Raw genomic sequence first — 18,540 nt, forward strand, 5'->3', positions numbered from 1 at the left:
CGGCTCGTCGAGCCTGCTCGGCTTTTCCCGTCGTCCTCCGCGATAGTTGCTCAGTCACGGCCGTAGCCGGTGTGTGTGTGTGTGGAAGGTGAAGCCATGAAGCAGGAAGGCGGCTCTCGGCGCCGCGCCGGGTCGGAGAAGGCCAAGCCGCCGCCCGCGGAGCCCCCTCAGCCTCCCCCACCGCTCGCCGACGTTGAGATGCACGAGGAGGCGGCCCCGGCCGAGCCCGCCTCGGGGGAGAAGTCGCAGCGCGAGCTCGACGCCGTCACGCTCGAAGGTGAGGTGGGGGGGGAGGGGGGAGCAGGAGACGGGGCGCGCGGGGAGGGGCGTGGCTAGAACGCCTCGCGGCGGCGGCGGCAGCAACCCCCACCTGGTGGGTTCGATGAGGGCGTGGCCAGCGGAGTGCCGAGCGGCTATTGGCCGGCCGCGTTGTGTACCTGGAGAAAGGTGGAGAGGTACCCATCCACCGCCCGGCTGGAGGGGCGGGGCTAAGCTGCAGCAACGCCCACCTAAAATAGCCGGGTGTCCCGTAGAAGGGGAGACTTGGAGTATACAGCGCGGTGCAAGGGTTGGGGGGGGCGTGGGGGGATTTAGGCAGAAATAACGCGCAGCATTTCCGTGTACAAACACCTTGGCCACCTGTGTAGCTTAGGGTGGGCAGCGTGTCAGCAGGTGTTTAAAAATGTGTGTAAATGCGCAGAAGATCCTGCAACCCTAATATCACCATCCCGGGATTTTGGGCAAGGTAGTGGTTTTTATATAGCCCAGGTTCTCCATCATGTTTACTTCGGAAGCTTTCACCCGTCTGCTTCCTGATCTGCAATTTGCATCCAAGTAAACATGTACAGTCATCAATCGTGTACTTCTTGAATGAAGAGATTGAACACACACAAAGTTCATTGCCATCAACAACAGGTGATGTGCTGCTCCAGTTTCCATCTTCCGGTTATGTTGGGTTAGCAGAAATGGACCCTGTAATATAACACTGTAACACTGGAATTCCTTCTCGAAAAAGACTTGCCTGTGCTCATCCTTGCATACTAATTTACATGTGTTTATTGAAAGTTCATTGCAGAGAGGCTTTGTTTGCTGCTTTTAATTTTCTGTCATTGTATGTGTATGACTGGGCTTACTCTGTTTTAGATCTTTGGTTGTTATGAATCTCCCTGACAACACATTGAAAATAAAAAAGCCGTTGTTAACATTTGAATTCATTTTCTATAAACAGCTTCATTTGCATATCTATTTGGGTGGCATATTGTGATCTGTATGTATATATTAAGATGGTTGCATTGCTTGTTGCACTGTGAATGTGAGCTGACAATTTTCTGTTTGCTTTGCTTTTCCCCTTTTTTTGTGTGTTTTTCTTTAATAAATGTGCAATAAAAATTATTTAGGTTACAGCAAAGTGTGGAGAGAGTAGGCTGGTGAGTGGACCTGCCTGCTGGAAGAAAGTGAGCATGACTGAACCACTCAGCAGCGTTTTTATAATCTAGATATTGATTTCATGCCAGTGACATATTGACTAAGGCTGCAGTCCTATACATAGTAACCTGAGAGAAAGACTCATTGAACTCAGTGGAGTTTTCTTCTGAACAGACATGTATAGGATTGCACTCTGACCTCTGTAGCACAAAGATGGGCTGGTTTCTATATTGTTGCGGCCATCCAAAATGTGTTACGTTTTAAAAGCAAGCTTTCATACTTGGGAACACTCCAACACTACATACACTCAAATGGATACTGTAAATATACCTACAATTTTAAAAGATGGAGGAGAGTGGTTTTGCAGAGGAAGAGAGGCAGAAGTGGGTCAGAACTGAGAAAGCGGGACAATCAGATGACCACAGGGGTGCAAACTGGGCATCCAGAGCAGTTCACTGCAGAGGAGCCTCTACTTTAAGATCAAAAGTACAGTTGCATCTTCCACCAGCCCACTCTTTGCTGCAGGAGCTATGGGTTATGGTGGCAAGTCTTCATTGGATGTACGCAGTGGGCACAAAATTGCTTGCAGCCAGTGTGGATTGGAATCCAGTTTACACATAAATGGTAGGAAAGTGATACATTGTTTATCTGCCCTGTGAGTACAACAGGGATTGGCTAAAGTTATCCCAAATGAGGGATATTACTCATTTGACTTCAAGAAGTGCTCTTGAATGCACAGCCCTAAGAATGGTTTTACCATGGTAATCCAGTGGGTCTCTAAAGCACTGTTTTTCACTGACATACTACTTCTACCAAATGACATGTTTACTTCTCTGTAACTCCCAAAATGGCCATAACTACTTTGGGAATCTGAGTTAACTTGCTGTTTAGAGGTGCTGAGACCCTTGTTTTAGAGTCCGTAGGTTGCCTGATACAACTCTAGGTGTGTTCTTGGGTTTTGTGGTTTCAGCTCTGTTTCGTTTTGAGGTTTTTGGTCAAATGTTCAGTTGCTCTAACCGTTGGTAGGAATTGACCACCACACCATATAGCTTAGCTTATTCATCTAATGGTGCTGTTTGTTGACCATTGCAGACATTAAGGAACATGTGAAGCAGCTGGAGAAAGCCGTATCTGGGAAGGAGCCACGCTATGTCCTGCGTGCCCTGAGAGCATTGCCCTCCACTTCCCGACGCCTCAACCCCAATGTGCTCCAGAAAGCTATCAATGGCTTTTTCACATCTAACAGTGCTGTGCGGGACTTCCTCATTGGCTTCCTGGAGGAGGCAAGTCAAAAAGCAGGTTCATAGGAGGTTTGGGTACTCTTACCAATAAAGCGAGATGAGCACCGCAACCCCAGAGTTGTCTGCGACTGGACCTAATGGTCAAGGGTCCCTTTACCTTTACCTTTTTTACTGAGGCTTGATGCATGTTTTGGAGAACTCCCACTTTGGCATGCTTCAAATGATTCTTTGGGGCCCAATTCAACATTGCTCTGTGGAGCGCTAGCATCATTTTGGTTTGCTGCTCAGTGTTGCCTGTGACTAATTTCAAGATTTACTAGCCATTCAGTTGCAGTAAGTGGGCAACATCTGGTCTCCTTAGGCATTAATATGTAGCATTCTGTGAGAATCAGAAGGTAGAGTGGGATGACACCTTCTCACTGCTCTGATCACCTCTCTCTTTGTCTCTATGTCACACTTTATAGCTTATGGACATGGAAGCTGATCTACAGTTCCGGCCCCGCACAGGAAAGGCAGCCTCTACTCCTCTTCTGCCAGAGGTAGAAGCATATCTCCAGCTGCTCCTGGTCATCTATCTGATGAATAGCAAGCGCTACCAAGAGGTAATGCACCACCTGCTCTTGTGTGCCTCATTCCCCAGTGGAAAGCAAAGAACTGCCAGTGTTTGGATCTAGAGGGAGGGCAGAGAAATAAGCGAGCAAAATTAGACACTATCCTTCATCACTTTCCTCTCAACCCAAACCCAGCTAGACACTTAAAAGCTGTAGGTTGAAACACAAAATCTTAACTTAGAACACCAAGTCTTGGTATAGACTTGAGTGAACTCTGTTTGGAGATGAGCAAGGGCTCTGCTAGGCCAATTCTGACCCAGTAATTTATGGCAGCCTGCTTTGCTTCCACCAGGAATATCCATGAGGGGCATAAGGGGTGCTTCTTGCAGACCTTGTTTCAAAACTTAGGTTTTTAAACAAGCACATGTTGCCCTGGAGCCCTAAGTGTCACTGTGAGGAACTCATCTATGCAGCCTTGCAAGCCCACCACATGAATTCTCTCTCCATCCAGGCCCAGAAAGTTTCAGACGATCTGATGCAAAAAATAAGTCCTCAGAACCGCCGAGCCCTTGATTTGGTGGTGGCCAAGTGTTACTACTACCACGCTCGCATCTATGAGTTCTTGAACAAGCTGGATGTGGTGAGGAGGTAAGCTTTTGATGTTGCAATTTTCTGACCTCCTTCTTTCCTCCTCCATAATATTCTTACCCCAAGCATTCTTCTGACACAGCCTCTCTCCATTCCTTCTTTCAAAGCTTCCTTCATGCCCGCTTAAGGACAGCGACACTTCGCCATGATGCAGATGGCCAGGCAACCCTCCTGAATCTGCTGCTGAGGAACTACCTTCACTACGACCTCTATGACCAGGCAGAAAAGCTGGTTTCCAAATCGGTGTTCCCTGAGCAGGCAAACAACAATGAGTGGGCCAGGTACCTCTACTACACAGGTGAGAGTTGGCACTTCACCACTTTTTGAGATCCTGGGTGGCCTGGGGTCAAACATGGAGCTCAAAATAGGCACCTGTGTAACTGGTATTATATCGTCATATCTCTCCCCACCCCACCCCAAACACAAAAACTGAAATAGCCAATCCCTTGAAAAGCTTAGGCATGCTAGCCTCTCCCATAATTTATTTTGTTCTGCTGCCAAGAGGAATAGACAGGTTTTCTGTGCAGAACATGAAATCCCCATTGTCCCTCTGACTTCTGAGATTCTTCAACAGTTACACAAGTGTTTTCAAGCTTGTTTCTTTAGCTGTAGCTGCTAGAAACTTGCTTTGGGCTGGTGAGGGAGCTAAGGTTATGATGGTGCCAATTTCAAAACCAGATAACACATTTGACACTTGTCTGTTGTTGGCACTGACATCCAGGTTCAGATGCGAACCCATCAAGCAACCTGTAGTTTAAGTCTTTTAATCTCAGGGTTGTGGGTTCAAGCCCCACATTGGACAAATGATTCCTGCATCCCAGGGGTTGGACTGGATGACCCTCGTGGTCCCTTCCAACTCTACAAATCTATGATGCTAAGTTTGGCTGGATTAAGATTCTGACAACGGAGAAAAAACTTTTAACATGTTCATTTTACCAGCTGATCAAGTCTTCAGGGCAGGGCAGAGCAATTTCTCCCTGCCTGCTGTGCTTTGTGTTAGTGATTTTCTACAAAAGCTATTTATTCATTCATTTTCACACATGCTGCTTTTCTTCCAAATGGGGAACTCGAAGCAAATTACAGTTTTAAAAGCATAATGTGGTGAAACAAATACTGAAAATTCAGCCTTAAATACATGTGCTCCTGGCACATGCATTGCCCAGAGACAGGAAGCTGTTACCTGCACTTCTGCAGGAGGCCTGTAGAGGCAGCTTAGTCACTCATCAGCTGGGTTTTATATTTGCTGCACTCCAGGGAATGCAGCTGAGAACCTTCAACTCTCCATCGGCTGTCCAAGGCATAGTATACTTTCAAAAGGGAGGAAGTAACAAAGTGATGGACATTAAAAATGTAAATGGGAAAACAGATCACTATTTTCATCTGCTATTGTTACGCTGCTCAGAATTCAGTGAGACACAAGGTGGAGAGGGTAACAAAGCTTTGATTCACCCGGGAAAACAAAGAACTTTGGGCCTTAGCTAGGGTAGCCCAGATTTGCCAGTACGTGAACCAAGTGCCGTTTTTGCAAAGCGAAAGTTCCCTGCTGGCCACAAACCACATGGAGAATAAAGATAGGCAGGATCGGCATAGATGGCACAGTGCCCAAGAGTGACTGTAGCAAATAAGCCTTTCTTAAGGAACCTCCTATCCCGTTCCCCACTCCACAGATTCCTGTGCAGTGCAAAATCAACCATGGAGGGAGGTGTTCTCTGGAGGCAGCTTTATCTTGTTATATCTCTGGCAAGCCGTTCTAGTGCTGATCTCCTATCCTTTTCCAGGACGCATCAAGGCCATCCAGTTGGAATATTCTGAAGCTCGGAGAACCATGACAAACGCCCTGCGGAAAGCGCCACAACACACAGCTGTTGGCTTCAAACAGACGGTGAGTGGAGACTAGCACCTCCAGGAGGGCACGAAAATTGAACAAGTACATAAATTTAAATATTTAGGAATTTATTTTCAATATAATTTAGGGTGGAAAGCGCACGTTGAATATATTCAAAACAAGACAAAAGCCCTATCACACTCCCTCCTCCGTTTTTTCTACTCTGAGGGGGCCTTATTCATCCCTGCGGCCTTGAAAGTGTATAGCATCAAAGTGATGGCCACAATGGCCTATGCTGCACCTTTATGGGCTGCCTTTGCAAACCTCTCACCTTTAGAGACACTTCAAAGCCAATTCTTACGCCGACTCCTAAAATTACCAACATGCGTAAGTAATGCGGCTATCCGCTTAGAAATGAAGATCCCCTCAGTGGAGTTAGTTATATGGAGGAGAGTTTTGATTTATTGGATATCTCTATGGCATAAACTCCCGAACCACTATCTCATTCAATGCATGTGGCGTGATAACTTTACAAATTTGTGGTCAGGAAAAATCCATGCCAAATTGCTGTCCTATGAGATCTCGCCCACTGAACTGCTCAAGCTGGATCTAAATATGGCAAAAAAGTGTATAAATCAAAGGCTGGATGATGTGGAGCTATTCCAAAATTTCATAGCTGGCGGTGGAGCCTGTTCGCCGTTAAATTTCGGCATAACCCCTATCTACCGCGCTCCGTCCTACTTAACATCGCTAATGGCCGCGTCTCACCGATATGCCTTCATTAGATCTAGGTTCAATGTCTTTCCAACAAATGTGCTGAGACATAGATTCACTAAGGGCCAAGTCTCTTCAATGTGTGCTTGTGAAATGAAAACATCTGAATCTCTACATCATGTTATGTTTATCTGCCCTTTGTACAGTTCAGCCCGTGCTAGTATACTAAACTCCATAATCCAGCCTATGGCTGACAAACCAGTAGACCTACAGCTTGCCTGGGTTCTTCAAGATGTGGATCCTTATATTACCCTACAGGTTGCTAAATTCCTAACAGCCGTCCTCTCGTACAAGAGACGGAATGGAATGTTAGCTGATTATTCATAGTTATAAGAATTTTCTATAATGACATCAGATATTGATTTTAATGTAGTGCCTAAAATTTTTAATTCTTAATCTTAATCTTTTCTTAATCTTTTCTTATGAATGGCTAATATCTGCCCTTGTGAGTTGTGAATTGTGTTATATTATTTGTGGTTTGTACAAGTCCGCTACATGTGTGTGTTTCATGATGGGCGTAAAGCCAAATAAACATTTTGATAGCACCTCCAGGTGGTGCTGTGGAGTAGCGATGAAAAGGGAGTGCATCTGCTCCTTGTACACAGAGCTCTCCGCAGTCCCGAGTCTTGCTTTGTGGTTGAGACAGCAGGACAAAACTGTATCTCTTGCATCTGTGCCCCTAGGTCCATAAGCTGCTGATAGTGGTGGAGCTGCTATTAGGCGAGATCCCAGATAGACTGCAGTTTCGGCAGCCGTCTCTGAAGAGATCTCTCATGCCGTACTTTCTCTTGACGCAGGGTAAGTGGCGCAGCTGGTGAAGATGTAGCAGCCCATCGGTACTGCAGCACTGGAATCCCAACAAAAAACCCTAGAATGTGGAATAAACTTTAGTAACAATGCAATTCTCTCCCCCCCTCCATTTTAAGTGATTTCAGCATCTTTCTTACTAGACAGTCCATTAATATTTATTTCTTGCATTTATATTCCACCTTTTATCCAAGGAGCTCAAGGGGGGGTGTACATGGTTCTCCCCCTCCTCATTTAATTCCCAAATCAACCCTGTCATGCTCTTAGAATCAGTAACCTCTTTGATTTGAAAGGTGTTGCACTAAATGTTCTTGTTTTCTTTTGCACATAAGGTGTGCATAATACAGTGCATTTTTTTAGCAGAGGGAGGCCCTTGTGGGCACAGAGCAATGGCCCACTTCCCATCCTTCAAACACCACCAGCCATGCAAAACTGGTGGAGACAGTGTGCGCATGGCAGTGCCCACCCACAAGCACTTAAAAAGTCAGGGTGATGGTTTCTTTGACTTTGCAACACATACCCCTTGTACTTTGTACTCAGTTTTGTGGTGTAGCCCTTAGACACACTGCACAGTAATCCAAGGCCTCAGCAAGGGGATAAATTTACTGGAGTGCAGGAAAGGGAGTTAGAATTCCTAGGCTGCAGTTACTTACACACGTACATGCACACACCACATGTATGTGTGTGCATGCAGACCATACATATGTACACTGTGTTTCACCTTTCTTGAATCTCTCTTCTTTCCTTGCAGCCGTTCGGACTGGGAACCTGGCCAAGTTCAACCAAGTCCTTGATCAGTTTAGTGATAAGTTCCAGGCCGATGGGACATACACCCTCATCATCCGGCTGAGACACAATGTGATTAAGACAGGTGAGCGACCACCAAATCCTCGAGTCATGATATGATATCACATCTCATGACAACACGGGGGATTGGGTTTGGAACGGTGTTTGAAATCCCAACTCTGCCGTGCATCCACAAACATGGGAAGCTGCCTTCTTCTGAGTCAGACCACTGGTCCAGCTAGCTCCACATTGTCTACACTTAACTGGCAGTAGCTCTGCAGGATTTGGGGCAGCGTTCTCTCCCAGCCCTACCTAGAGACTCTTGAGCTTTGAACCTGGGACCTTATTCCTGCAAAGGCAGGTGCTCTGTCTCTGAGCTTGATCTGTCTTCACTATAAACTTCTGAGTTGCTAGTGAATGTATCGCCTTCCTTTGGGGTGTGCGGGTGGCAGGCAGCTCCCTGCTCCTGCAGAAGCTGCCCCTTGAGCCAGAGGGAAAAGATGGCAGATACCTGGTGGACGCCCCTTAAGTGTGTTCACCCCATTTGCACTTTTTAAAGGTTGCCTTTCTGTCTCTTGTGTAGGTGTCCGCATGATCAGCCTTTCGTACTCGCGCATCTCCTTGGCTGACATCGCCCAGAAGTTGCAGCTGGACAGCCCAGAGGATGCTGAATTCATTGTTGCCAAGGTGAGTGTCTGCATTGTTGCCTTGGTTACTGAGTTGAATGGGAATCCCTACTTACCCTCTCACTTGGTGAGGCTGTTAAAGCTCTGACCACCTCTGGGTCCTAAAACAAATGCCGTGATGTATCTGCCAAGAATTAGGGGTTCATCCTTCAGTATCTCACACAATACTGAAAAATACCAGGGGTTGGGCCACCATAATCCAGATAACTCTAAGCTCTGATTTCCCCGGCATAGAATATACAAGCTCTAAATGTGTGCGCAGGAAATATGTGAGGGACCTTTTGGCAATACAGACTGTGTCAGGTAAAGGCTCACGACTGTTTCTCCTCCTCATTCTGTCCTGTTTACCATTAGCCCTCTTATGTCTCTGCCCACAGTCTACACAATGAGCAACTGGGTGAGGCAGTTCGATACCAGCCTCAGTAGCAGACTATTAATTCCCTCAACGTTCCAAAGGATTCAGAGGTTATTGCTGTGTGTTTTGTTTCTTAGTCAGCCCTGTTCATGTGAACTAATAAAATAAGAAGCAGTTCTGAATGTGTGGTGGTGAATGCTTTTCCCCAGAAAGACCCACCATAACCCAGCTGGAATGTGAGGGTATGGCCTTTTGGAAGACTTGCCTGTTTCCCAATGCTGGATTAAAATCTTAGTCTAGAATCATAGAATTGTAGAGTTGGACCCACCGAGGGTCATCTAGTCCTACCCCCTGCAATGCAGGAATCTCAACTAAATCATCCATGACAGATGGCCATCCAACCTCTGCTTAAAGGCCTCCAAGGAAGGAGAGCACACCCCTTTCCACTGTCAAACAGCTTCTTACCACCAGAAAGTTCTTTAGCCGGAATCTCCTTTCTTGTAACTTGAATCCATTGGTTCGGGTTGTAGCCTCTGGAGCTGGAGAAAACAGAATCATAGAATGGAAGAGTTGTCTTGGCTCTTCTGGATGTTGTCATTGGAAGACAACTGACAATGTGCTGCCTTTTTCCCAGGCCATTCGGGATGGCGTGATTGAAGCCAGCATCAACCATGAGAAGGGCTACGTCCAGTCCAAGGAGATGACTGACATCTACTCCACACGGGAGCCCCAGCTGGCCTTCCACCAGCGTATCTCCTTCTGCCTCGACATTCACAATATGTCTGTCAAGGTAATGGAGCAAGTGTGCAGCGGTTATCTTACAGCGGGCATTCCCGGGCCTGCCTGCATTTGCACTGGATAAAAAAGTGGGACTTCAGTCCTGCTGTTGGAACTCTTGCAGCGTGGTCCTAAGCATGTTTACTCTGAAACAAGCCCATTATTTGCATTGTTTGTACTTCTGCCTTTGAAAGTCCCTATGGCAAAGTTTCTTGCTGTGAGGCCTGCCTCCCAATTCATAATTGCCTGCCTTTTCTTATTCCTTGCCGCTGTTTCTAGGCTATGAGGTTCCCACCGAAGTCTTATAACAAGGACCTGGAGTCTGCAGAGGTGAGGATTCCCAAGCCATGTGTACATTGCACTAAAGGGTTTAAAATTCTGTGCCAAGAAAGCTGGATTCTATGACCTATATAAACTATGTAAATCAAGCACATTTGCACCATTTAATCCATCGTGTTTGCTCTTCTGTGCGATTTATTATAGTTTCGCTAAACAGAGAAGGGGCAAGGACACTGAAGCCCTGCTGAAATACTTCAGCAGCTTTCTGTGATTGCCGCAGATACTGCCCGCTTGGTTTCAAACATATTTTCATAATCAAAGGCTAGATTTTTTGAAAATGAAAGTTGTTGTCGGTAGGAGTTAACACATCTTACAGCTATTTGAAGTTTTTCTTGAAGCAGATTCAGGCAGACCTGCCTCCTTGCTTTCTTGGGTTTACATTTCCTTGTTTTTGTAAATACTTTGGGTTTGTCTTTGCTTGTACAAAATCTGAAAGAGACTCGTTAGTTTTGTATGCTGATGTACTTGTTTAGGACCCCTTTTAACACACACCAAATGCACAGAGAGGCATGTCTGTGGGGGGTGGGGTGAGGCAGACTACCCTCTGTGACCCCACAGCCTCCCTTGTTCTTCCATTGTGGGTGGGTTTTCAACATTTTGATGCTCTAAGTAACTAAAGTGTCGGGCAAGCCACAGGAAGAGTGCTTCTTGTTTCAGCGTGGCCAAAATAGTAGCCAGCAACATAAAAGTGTGCATCTTTTACGACCTCGTTCATTCAGAGTAAATAGCCCCAGAAGCATAGTTCTCATTCAGTTTAAAGATATAGTTTCCCTATAATACATATTTACCCATAGGAACTTTAAAGAAGAGAAATGTGAGGTTGTATGAGATGCTGTCTTTTAGCTCTCCTTTTAGGGAAGTGCCTTTTCATCTCAACCTGCAGAGCTCCCCGTTCACACAGTTCCCTTTTGTTTTGCAGGAGCGCCGTGAGCGGGAGCAGCAGGATCTAGAATTCGCCAAGGAAATGGCAGAGGACGACGACGACGGTTTTCCTTGATGCTCTGGGGGATGGCTGCAGATATATTTTTTCGTTTTTTTGTTTCTTGCCCAATACAAACCATTGTCTACTGGCTGAAACCCAGAACTTGCCTTTCTTTCTATATTCTGCATGTTTGGGGGTGGTGCAGAGGGGGGGAAACCAAAACCCTCTTGCTGCTTGTGGTGGAGGAAGCAGCACCCCAGATTAAAGGGGTGGGCCTCCCTCCCTCTAAACTAAAGGCCACTTTGTGGTTTTCAGTCATGGATGTACCCGCAAGGGCCTAAATGAATTCACAGTTGTCCTTACCAGTTTTTAGGTGGACGAATGGGGGTGGGGGAGACGGATCTGGTGGCACTGTGAAACACCTCTTCAGCTCTAGCTGGGCAGAGCAACTGCAGTTGGAGATTTTTGTCAAACTTTGTTTAGGGCTTTTAAATAAAAGTTTGGGGGAAATGGAATGTGCCTTTTGTCCAGGTTGATGTTCAGTGCAGCAGTCTCGGGGTCTTTGGAAAGGTGGGAGCTCTTGCTTTCTCTGCTTAGTAGACGATAGCCTGGAAATTTTAGAACTCTGAAGTTACTGGCAGCAGGATACTGGCATAATAAATCGGTGAAAGACCAAAAAAAAAAAAAGGAACAAACAACAACGGAAAAAATGAAATACATGAAAAGTTAAAATTTGAAACAAATGGGACAACACAGCCCATTTTCACCATCTGGAATAATATGGTATCTGCAAATTTGGCCTCCTGATTGCTCACCTTTTCCTTCAGATAAGTTGTGAACATTTGTCCTAATACCAGTTATGAACTGGCCCTAATACAAGGATCTGTAACTTCCTCCTTGTGAGAACTGTCCATTTACTAGTACCTTCCATTTCCTGTTCTTTAGCCAGTTACTAAGCCATAAGACGAACTGCCCTTTTATCCCATGACAGTAGTATACTTGGGAGCCTTTGGTGAAAGTTCCAAGTATATCATCAACCCCTTGATGTGTTTGGAGGCCTTGGCTCCTGCCTGTTGAAGATGTCCCTAAGTTGTACTTGCACTGACTACACATGTCTGCAGGGGCCAAATCTATTATTTTCAACCAACCTACTCTTTGAATAAAGCAGCATTTGTTAACTGATGATGCTTATTTGTGACAGCTGCAACTGCTAATATTGATTCATTTGTTTAAAGGCACAAACGCAAGCCATGCTCCCCATGCCTAACCCTGCACACAGGCTTACTAATTAATCCTTAATTTGAGTCAGAAACCTATTTCCAGTGTTGAAACCTCAGACCTACATGCTGCTAAGTAATAGCAATGAAAGGTACTCTTAAATTATCTGTGGCTTGCTTGTGACTTTAGCCACAAGCTCTCAGGGCTATCTAAAAATGTAACACATAAAAAAAATATTTTTCCAACTTGTCCGAATTTATTGTGTTAGTACTCCCAACACATTTTACTTTTCATTTATTACGTGTACGGAATGCACTTCTATTGATAATCCCAGAACATTCACTGAATAATGAACACCAAGGGGGGGAAATGACACCTTCTGAAATTTTAAAACTTTCCTGTTAAAATGTGGCAGTATCCTCTTTGAATTTAAGAAGCTGCTTTAATCAGAATCAGGCCTCTGGTCCATCTATTTAGGCCTTCACTTCTGCAACTGGCAGCAGTTTAGCGACATCTCAGGCAGGCAGGGAGGCATCTTTCTCAGCCTTGCTGCCTTTGACATCATTGAACGAGGACCATCCACAGGCAAAGTGTTCTATTCTACCATCTAGCACTGGTGTTTGCATTCTTTCCACCATGAATTGATATAGGGGAAAAAGCAACTAGCTATAATCTTCCTCTTCTTTAAGTTTTCTTTATTTCAAGACCTGCCATCCACAAAAGGACTTTTTTTAAAAAAAATGGCACCAGTGTTTGTGGACAAGTGTATCAGCCTCACAGTTCCCTGCTGGGTGCGATGGTTGTGGTCTAGATAGACAGGGTGATAACAAGTGGGAGGAATCTGCAGCAAGGATTTATATTGTAGGCACCTATGACACTGGGAAATGCCATGTGATCCTAGAAGCAATATTTAGGTTGCTAGGTAGGATGTTGAAATCCAAGACCTTTCAAATGCTACCTGTTCCAAGTGTCATGGCTGCCTGCTTCCTCCCTCTGTATTCAGCGCTGATAGTCAGATCTGCATTAAGCCATAGCTGCTCTTTGTATCTCAATGGGGTGGGTGCTGTCTTCACGTTGGTTAACAAAATCCAGGACAATGAGCCAGGATCAGACCCTTGCTAAGCTAGATGCAATCCATAATTGTGCCATAGGAGGAACTCTACTAGCCTGTGGCTTCAAAAACCATGGTATAAGTTTATAGCAGTGATGGAGAAAAATCACTGATGATGATGTCTGACTTCCAACTCTCATCAGCTGCAGCCAGCATGGAGTTGGAGTCTTAACCATAGCTGGAGAGCTGTAGGTTTCCCAAGCCTGTGAAACCAACATGGGGAAGTTGTGGTATGCTAAACAGGAACACTGGTAATAGGAATAATGGAAGCATGATGGGCTCCAGAGAAGAAGTGGGATACAATACAGATTCTATAGAACGTTCATGGAAGGGTGTGTCAAGGGTGATACGGTTCTTTGTGTCAAAGAGTGCATAAACGAGAACATTTTAGCAGACTGGGTGGTAATACCAGACTAAACATAATTTTGAACAGACGAGATCCTATCAATTCTTAGTAAAAAGGTAAAGGGACCCCTGACCATTGGGTGCAGTCATGACCAACTCGGGTTGCGGCGCTCATCTCGCTTTATTGGCCGAGGGAGCCGGCATACAGCTTCCGGGTCATGTGGCCAGCATGACTAAGCTGCTTCTAGCGAACCAGAGCAGCGCACGGAAACGCCGTTTACCTTCCCACCAGAGCGGTACCTATTTATCTACTTGCACTTTGGTGTGCAACTGCTAGGTTGGCAGAAGCAGGGACCGAGCAACGGGAGCTCACCCCATCGTGGGGATTCGAACCGCCGACCTTCTGATCGGCAAGTCCTAGGCTCTGTGGTTTAACCCACAGTGCCACCCACGTCCCATCCATTCTTACCCTGGACCAAAAAGCTGTGGGTGAACTTCAAAGCGAGAAAATTAATTGGGCAGTCAAAGGAGAAAGTGCAGTAATGAGTGACACCATTACCCTTACATACTTACATAAGCTAATTAAATGCATGTTTGGCTCATGATAAAGGCACAACATATTTTGAACAGATGCCCTAAATGTGACACTGTGGTTGGTCACCCAAAGGAAATGACCCTGGACTCAATCCCGAGAGGTGACCAGAACATGGTATGAGATGTAAGAGTTGGTGAGCCCATTTGGGAACAGCCACTAGAGTGCTATCAAATCTAAGGCATATGTTGCTTCCAGCAACATCACACGTTTTTCCATCACATCACTGATTTCATGATGTCAGCTTTGCTGAGTGAAGCCTGATGTTGCACATTTCGTTGCTCCCCTCCCCCAGGCATCCTGAGGGGAAATTGTAGACAGTCCTGGATTTCCCAAGATGGATTGATCACAGGATATAGAAAGGATATGTCTCCGGGCTCTGTCATGAGAAAAGCTTTCCCTGATGATCAGATTGTAGAGTAATAAAAGCACAGGGGTCTTGGAATTTTCCTCAAGGTGGCGCTTCCAGATATTGCACAAACTCTGGTGACTGTAGGGATGCTTCACACGTTATATTATAAGCACACCTAAGGCAATAGTAAGTGTACGCTTGAAAATGTAAACCGAATATGGCAAACTAATAATTGCCAACAGGTACTCCCATCACAGATGGGACGCAGGTGGCGCTGTGGGTTAAACCACAGAGCCTAGGACTTGCTGATCAGAAGGTCGCGGTTTGAATCCCTGCGACAGGGTGAGCTCCTGTTGCTCGGTCTCTGCTCCTGCCAACCTAGCAGTTCAAAAGCACGTCAAAGTACAAGTAGATAAATAGGTACAGCTCTGTCGGGAAGGTAAATGGCATTTCCGTGTGCTGCTCTGGTTCGCCAGAAGCAGCTTAGTCATACTGGCCACATGACCTGGAAGCTCTCTTGGCCAATAAAGCGAGATGAGCGCCGCAACCCCAGAGTCGGTCACGACTGGACCTAATGGTCAGGGATCCCTTTACTTTTACCTTTACTCCCAACACAGGACAGACTAAAACATAAATAAATTCACTATTGCTGCGTCTAGAGCATGTTGCAGAATCGTTGTTGTCGCTGGCTACCCATCTGTCTCAAGAGACAATGGAGTGCGCCTCTGGGGGTGATATCAAACCGCTGTGTTAGCAGCACCGAAGTGACATGGAGGTCCTGGGCTGCCCAGTCAACACAACCCCCTCTTCACCTCAGTGATGTGGCCCAAAGAAAAGCAGAGCAATACGTTTGGCGCCAGCTTGGCTGCAGGAGTTGCCAGAAGGAGGCATACAAGGTGCCATCCAACCATCTTAGGGACTCCATTTGTGTAGGGTTTAGAAGAAGAATAGTTTGGATTTGATATCCCGCTTTATCACTACCCGAAGGAGTCTCAAAGCGGCTAACATTCTCCTTTCCCTTCCTCCCCCACAACAAACACTCTGTGAGGTGAGTGGGGCTGAGAGACTTCTTAGAAGTGTGACTAGCCCAAGGTCACCCAGCAGCTGCATGTGGAGGAGCGGGGAAGCGAACCCGGTTCCCCAGATTACGAGTCTATCGCTCTTAACCACTACACCACACTGGCTCTCAGTTTACTCCTTTGAAATATATTCTGTAAGGCAGCAGAGGTTTAGGATGAGAGTTTCCCTTCTCCTAGATGAACTACGTTCCCAGGTGGACAAGTCCCATTTGCCCCTCACTTCCCTCTGCAGCATGTGCAGAAACCACTTTCTTGACCATCAGACCCACTATTGGAACACTCACTGTTGCAGGATACGCCCTCAATAACACACCAATCTGGAGAGGCCCTTTCAGGCTGCAATCCTGCACATACTTACCTGAGAGTAAGTCTCACAGAACTTGCTTCTGAATGGGCAAGCATAGGATTGCACTGTTAGAAGCTACGTAATTACTTCCCTGCGCTGAACTATTGCTTACATTTGTCGAACTTCCTCCCAACAGCTATGTGAAAAGACCCCTCTGTACAGGCTTTTAAAACATCATTGAAAACCACTTAATTCAGGCCACTTTTAACCGAGATGCTGATTAGACATCTCAACTGGTTATGAAGCCGTGGTGCTGATGGTGAAATGGATTTCAATTGTTCCCATTGGTTAATTACTGAGAACTAGTATCGCAGACTCTGGCAGCCAGCTGCGGCGGGAAAGTTGACATGTAAGACGAAGATGGCGAGAGAAGCTGGCTCAGCTTTAGATTTTGATGCTAAATGGTTTAGCGTTCCACGTCAGATGGACTCCAGCTCCCTATCTGCAGCCACAGCATGGAAGTAGCGCTTTTGCCTTGAACCACATAATATTTGCAAGTTCATTCTCAGGAAAGCTTCGATTTTCACTCACCAGTATTCCCCTTTCATCTGTATTCTGATTCATCATTTGCAGCTGCCCACCCACCACTTCCGTAGAAGCTTTGATTTAAGATGATTCGCCTATATATTTGTCTATTTTGCTAAATAAGAGGGGAGGGGGAGCTGAGGATGTTGTCATCAATCGCTTTGTCTCTGCAAGTTTCACAATCACAGCACTTCCTTCGGCTTCGCTTTTCTTAAAAATATATTCATACGTTTTGAGGACAAATCTACACATTGGGGGGGGGGGGCTTGCAGCAATGATCACATTGCCTGGATGTTGGCAAATGGAAAGGCAATAGGGGGCAAATATAGCATTTCCCCATTTAAGTATTGCTGCATCTTTTGAGAGGGCGAGAAATGTTGAGAATGATTCATGTTTCGTTTACCAGATAACTACTTGGACAAGGTAATCTGCTGATGAGCAGAGTTAGCCAAACACCTCTCCTTTCCTTGGAAGCCGATAGATTTGTGCCGGTGACATCCATACCATTTCTCCCACATCTCACTCAGGGTCAATGCACAGCTACACACTAAAAGCACAGCCTCTCATTCATTCATTCATTCATTCATTCATTCTTTCATTCCCCACCTTTTTCATTGATGGGGTTTAAGGCAGCTTACAGATAAAAACAAAAACCGCTTTAACCATAGAAAAATCAAACATTAAAGTACAATTACTGTAAACGTTGATAGAATTAAAACTATCCATTTCTTTATATAGATATATGTATGCTTATTTATAACATTAAAAAAAAAGTTCAAATGATTTAGGACAAACTGAAGATTGGGGTGGGAGGGGTACCACTGGAAATAAGCACATTGCTTAAATGGTGTCAAAGAAAACAGCTATGGGTGCAAATCCTTGTTCCGTAGAAGCTTTGATATAAGATGATTCATCTATATATTTGTCTATTTTGCTAAATAAGAGGGGGGGGAGCTGAGGATGTTGTCATCAATTGCTTCGTCTCTGCAAGTTTCACAATCACAGCACTTCCTTCGGCCTCACTTTTCTTAAAAAATATAGTCATACCTCATATATTCATACGTTTTTAGGACAAATCTACACATGGGGGGACCTTGCAGAAATGATCACAAATCCTTGTTCAATTTAGTGGTGTAACATTTTCCCCCCAATTTCGGTATCATTGAATTAATGTTTTAATATGTCTTCCAAAAAAATATATATAGCTGAAAATGTCTCACAGCATTAAATTAGAAGATAGGTTTTTTAAACAACAACAGCAAACTCTGAATCTTTTTGCACTCAGCCCAGATCTCCTGCCCCTCTCTTCCCTTTTCTCTAACTTAAAAAATAGAAAACCTTTGCATACAGTGCAGCTGGGTGCAATGCGAAGTTCAGTGCTGGGGAGATTCCAGGTACCTGCCATTGCAAGCCACAGGAGGGGCTACGCCACACATCACCGCTGGTTACCCAGAGGGAGAGGGGCAAGGCAGCAGGTATCATGGGCTCTATGCCTCCAAGCAGGATTGGGGGGGGGGGGAATGGCAGGATCCGTCAGAGGAGGATCTGATCCAGATCCCAAGGGGTGGGGGTGAAGGCAGTTCAAGCAGTGACTTGGATAAATGTCCTGCCCTGGGGTGGCTGGGTGTCCCAAAAGCAGAGGGGAAGCTGTCCAAAACAGTCAAGTGCTGAGGAGCTGGCAGGCTGGTCAAATGGTGGAGCCAGCCAGATCAGAGGCAGAGAGAGTTAGAGGGTTGGATTTGAGGCCCGTCACCAACAGATGCAACACCCCACCCCAATAGAAGAACTCGCTTGCAAGCACAGTTTTCTTGCTTGGGGTGAGAATCACGCAAACGG

The 18,540-nt window shown here is 45.7% G+C and overlaps 1 protein-coding gene across 1 annotated transcript; it reads left to right on the forward strand.

The window, feature by feature from the left end:
* On the forward strand, positions 1-11,651 carry PSMD3 (proteasome 26S subunit, non-ATPase 3). Its single transcript, XM_081886566.1, has 12 exons — positions 1-277; positions 2,518-2,708; positions 3,131-3,268; positions 3,729-3,865; positions 3,973-4,163; positions 5,644-5,747; positions 7,148-7,262; positions 8,023-8,142; positions 8,641-8,744; positions 9,733-9,888; positions 10,155-10,205; positions 11,134-11,651. The coding sequence occupies exons 1-12, from the start codon at positions 97-99 to the stop codon at positions 11,209-11,211; spliced, it is 1,566 nt and encodes a 521-aa protein (XP_081742692.1). The 5' UTR covers positions 1-96; the 3' UTR covers positions 11,212-11,651.
* The last annotated feature ends 6,889 nt before the right edge of the window (positions 11,652-18,540 follow it).

Source organism: Podarcis melisellensis (assembly GCF_964234715.1).
Source record: "Podarcis melisellensis genome assembly, chromosome: 13".
In the NCBI taxonomy this organism is placed as follows: Eukaryota; Metazoa; Chordata; class Lepidosauria; order Squamata; family Lacertidae; genus Podarcis; species Podarcis melisellensis.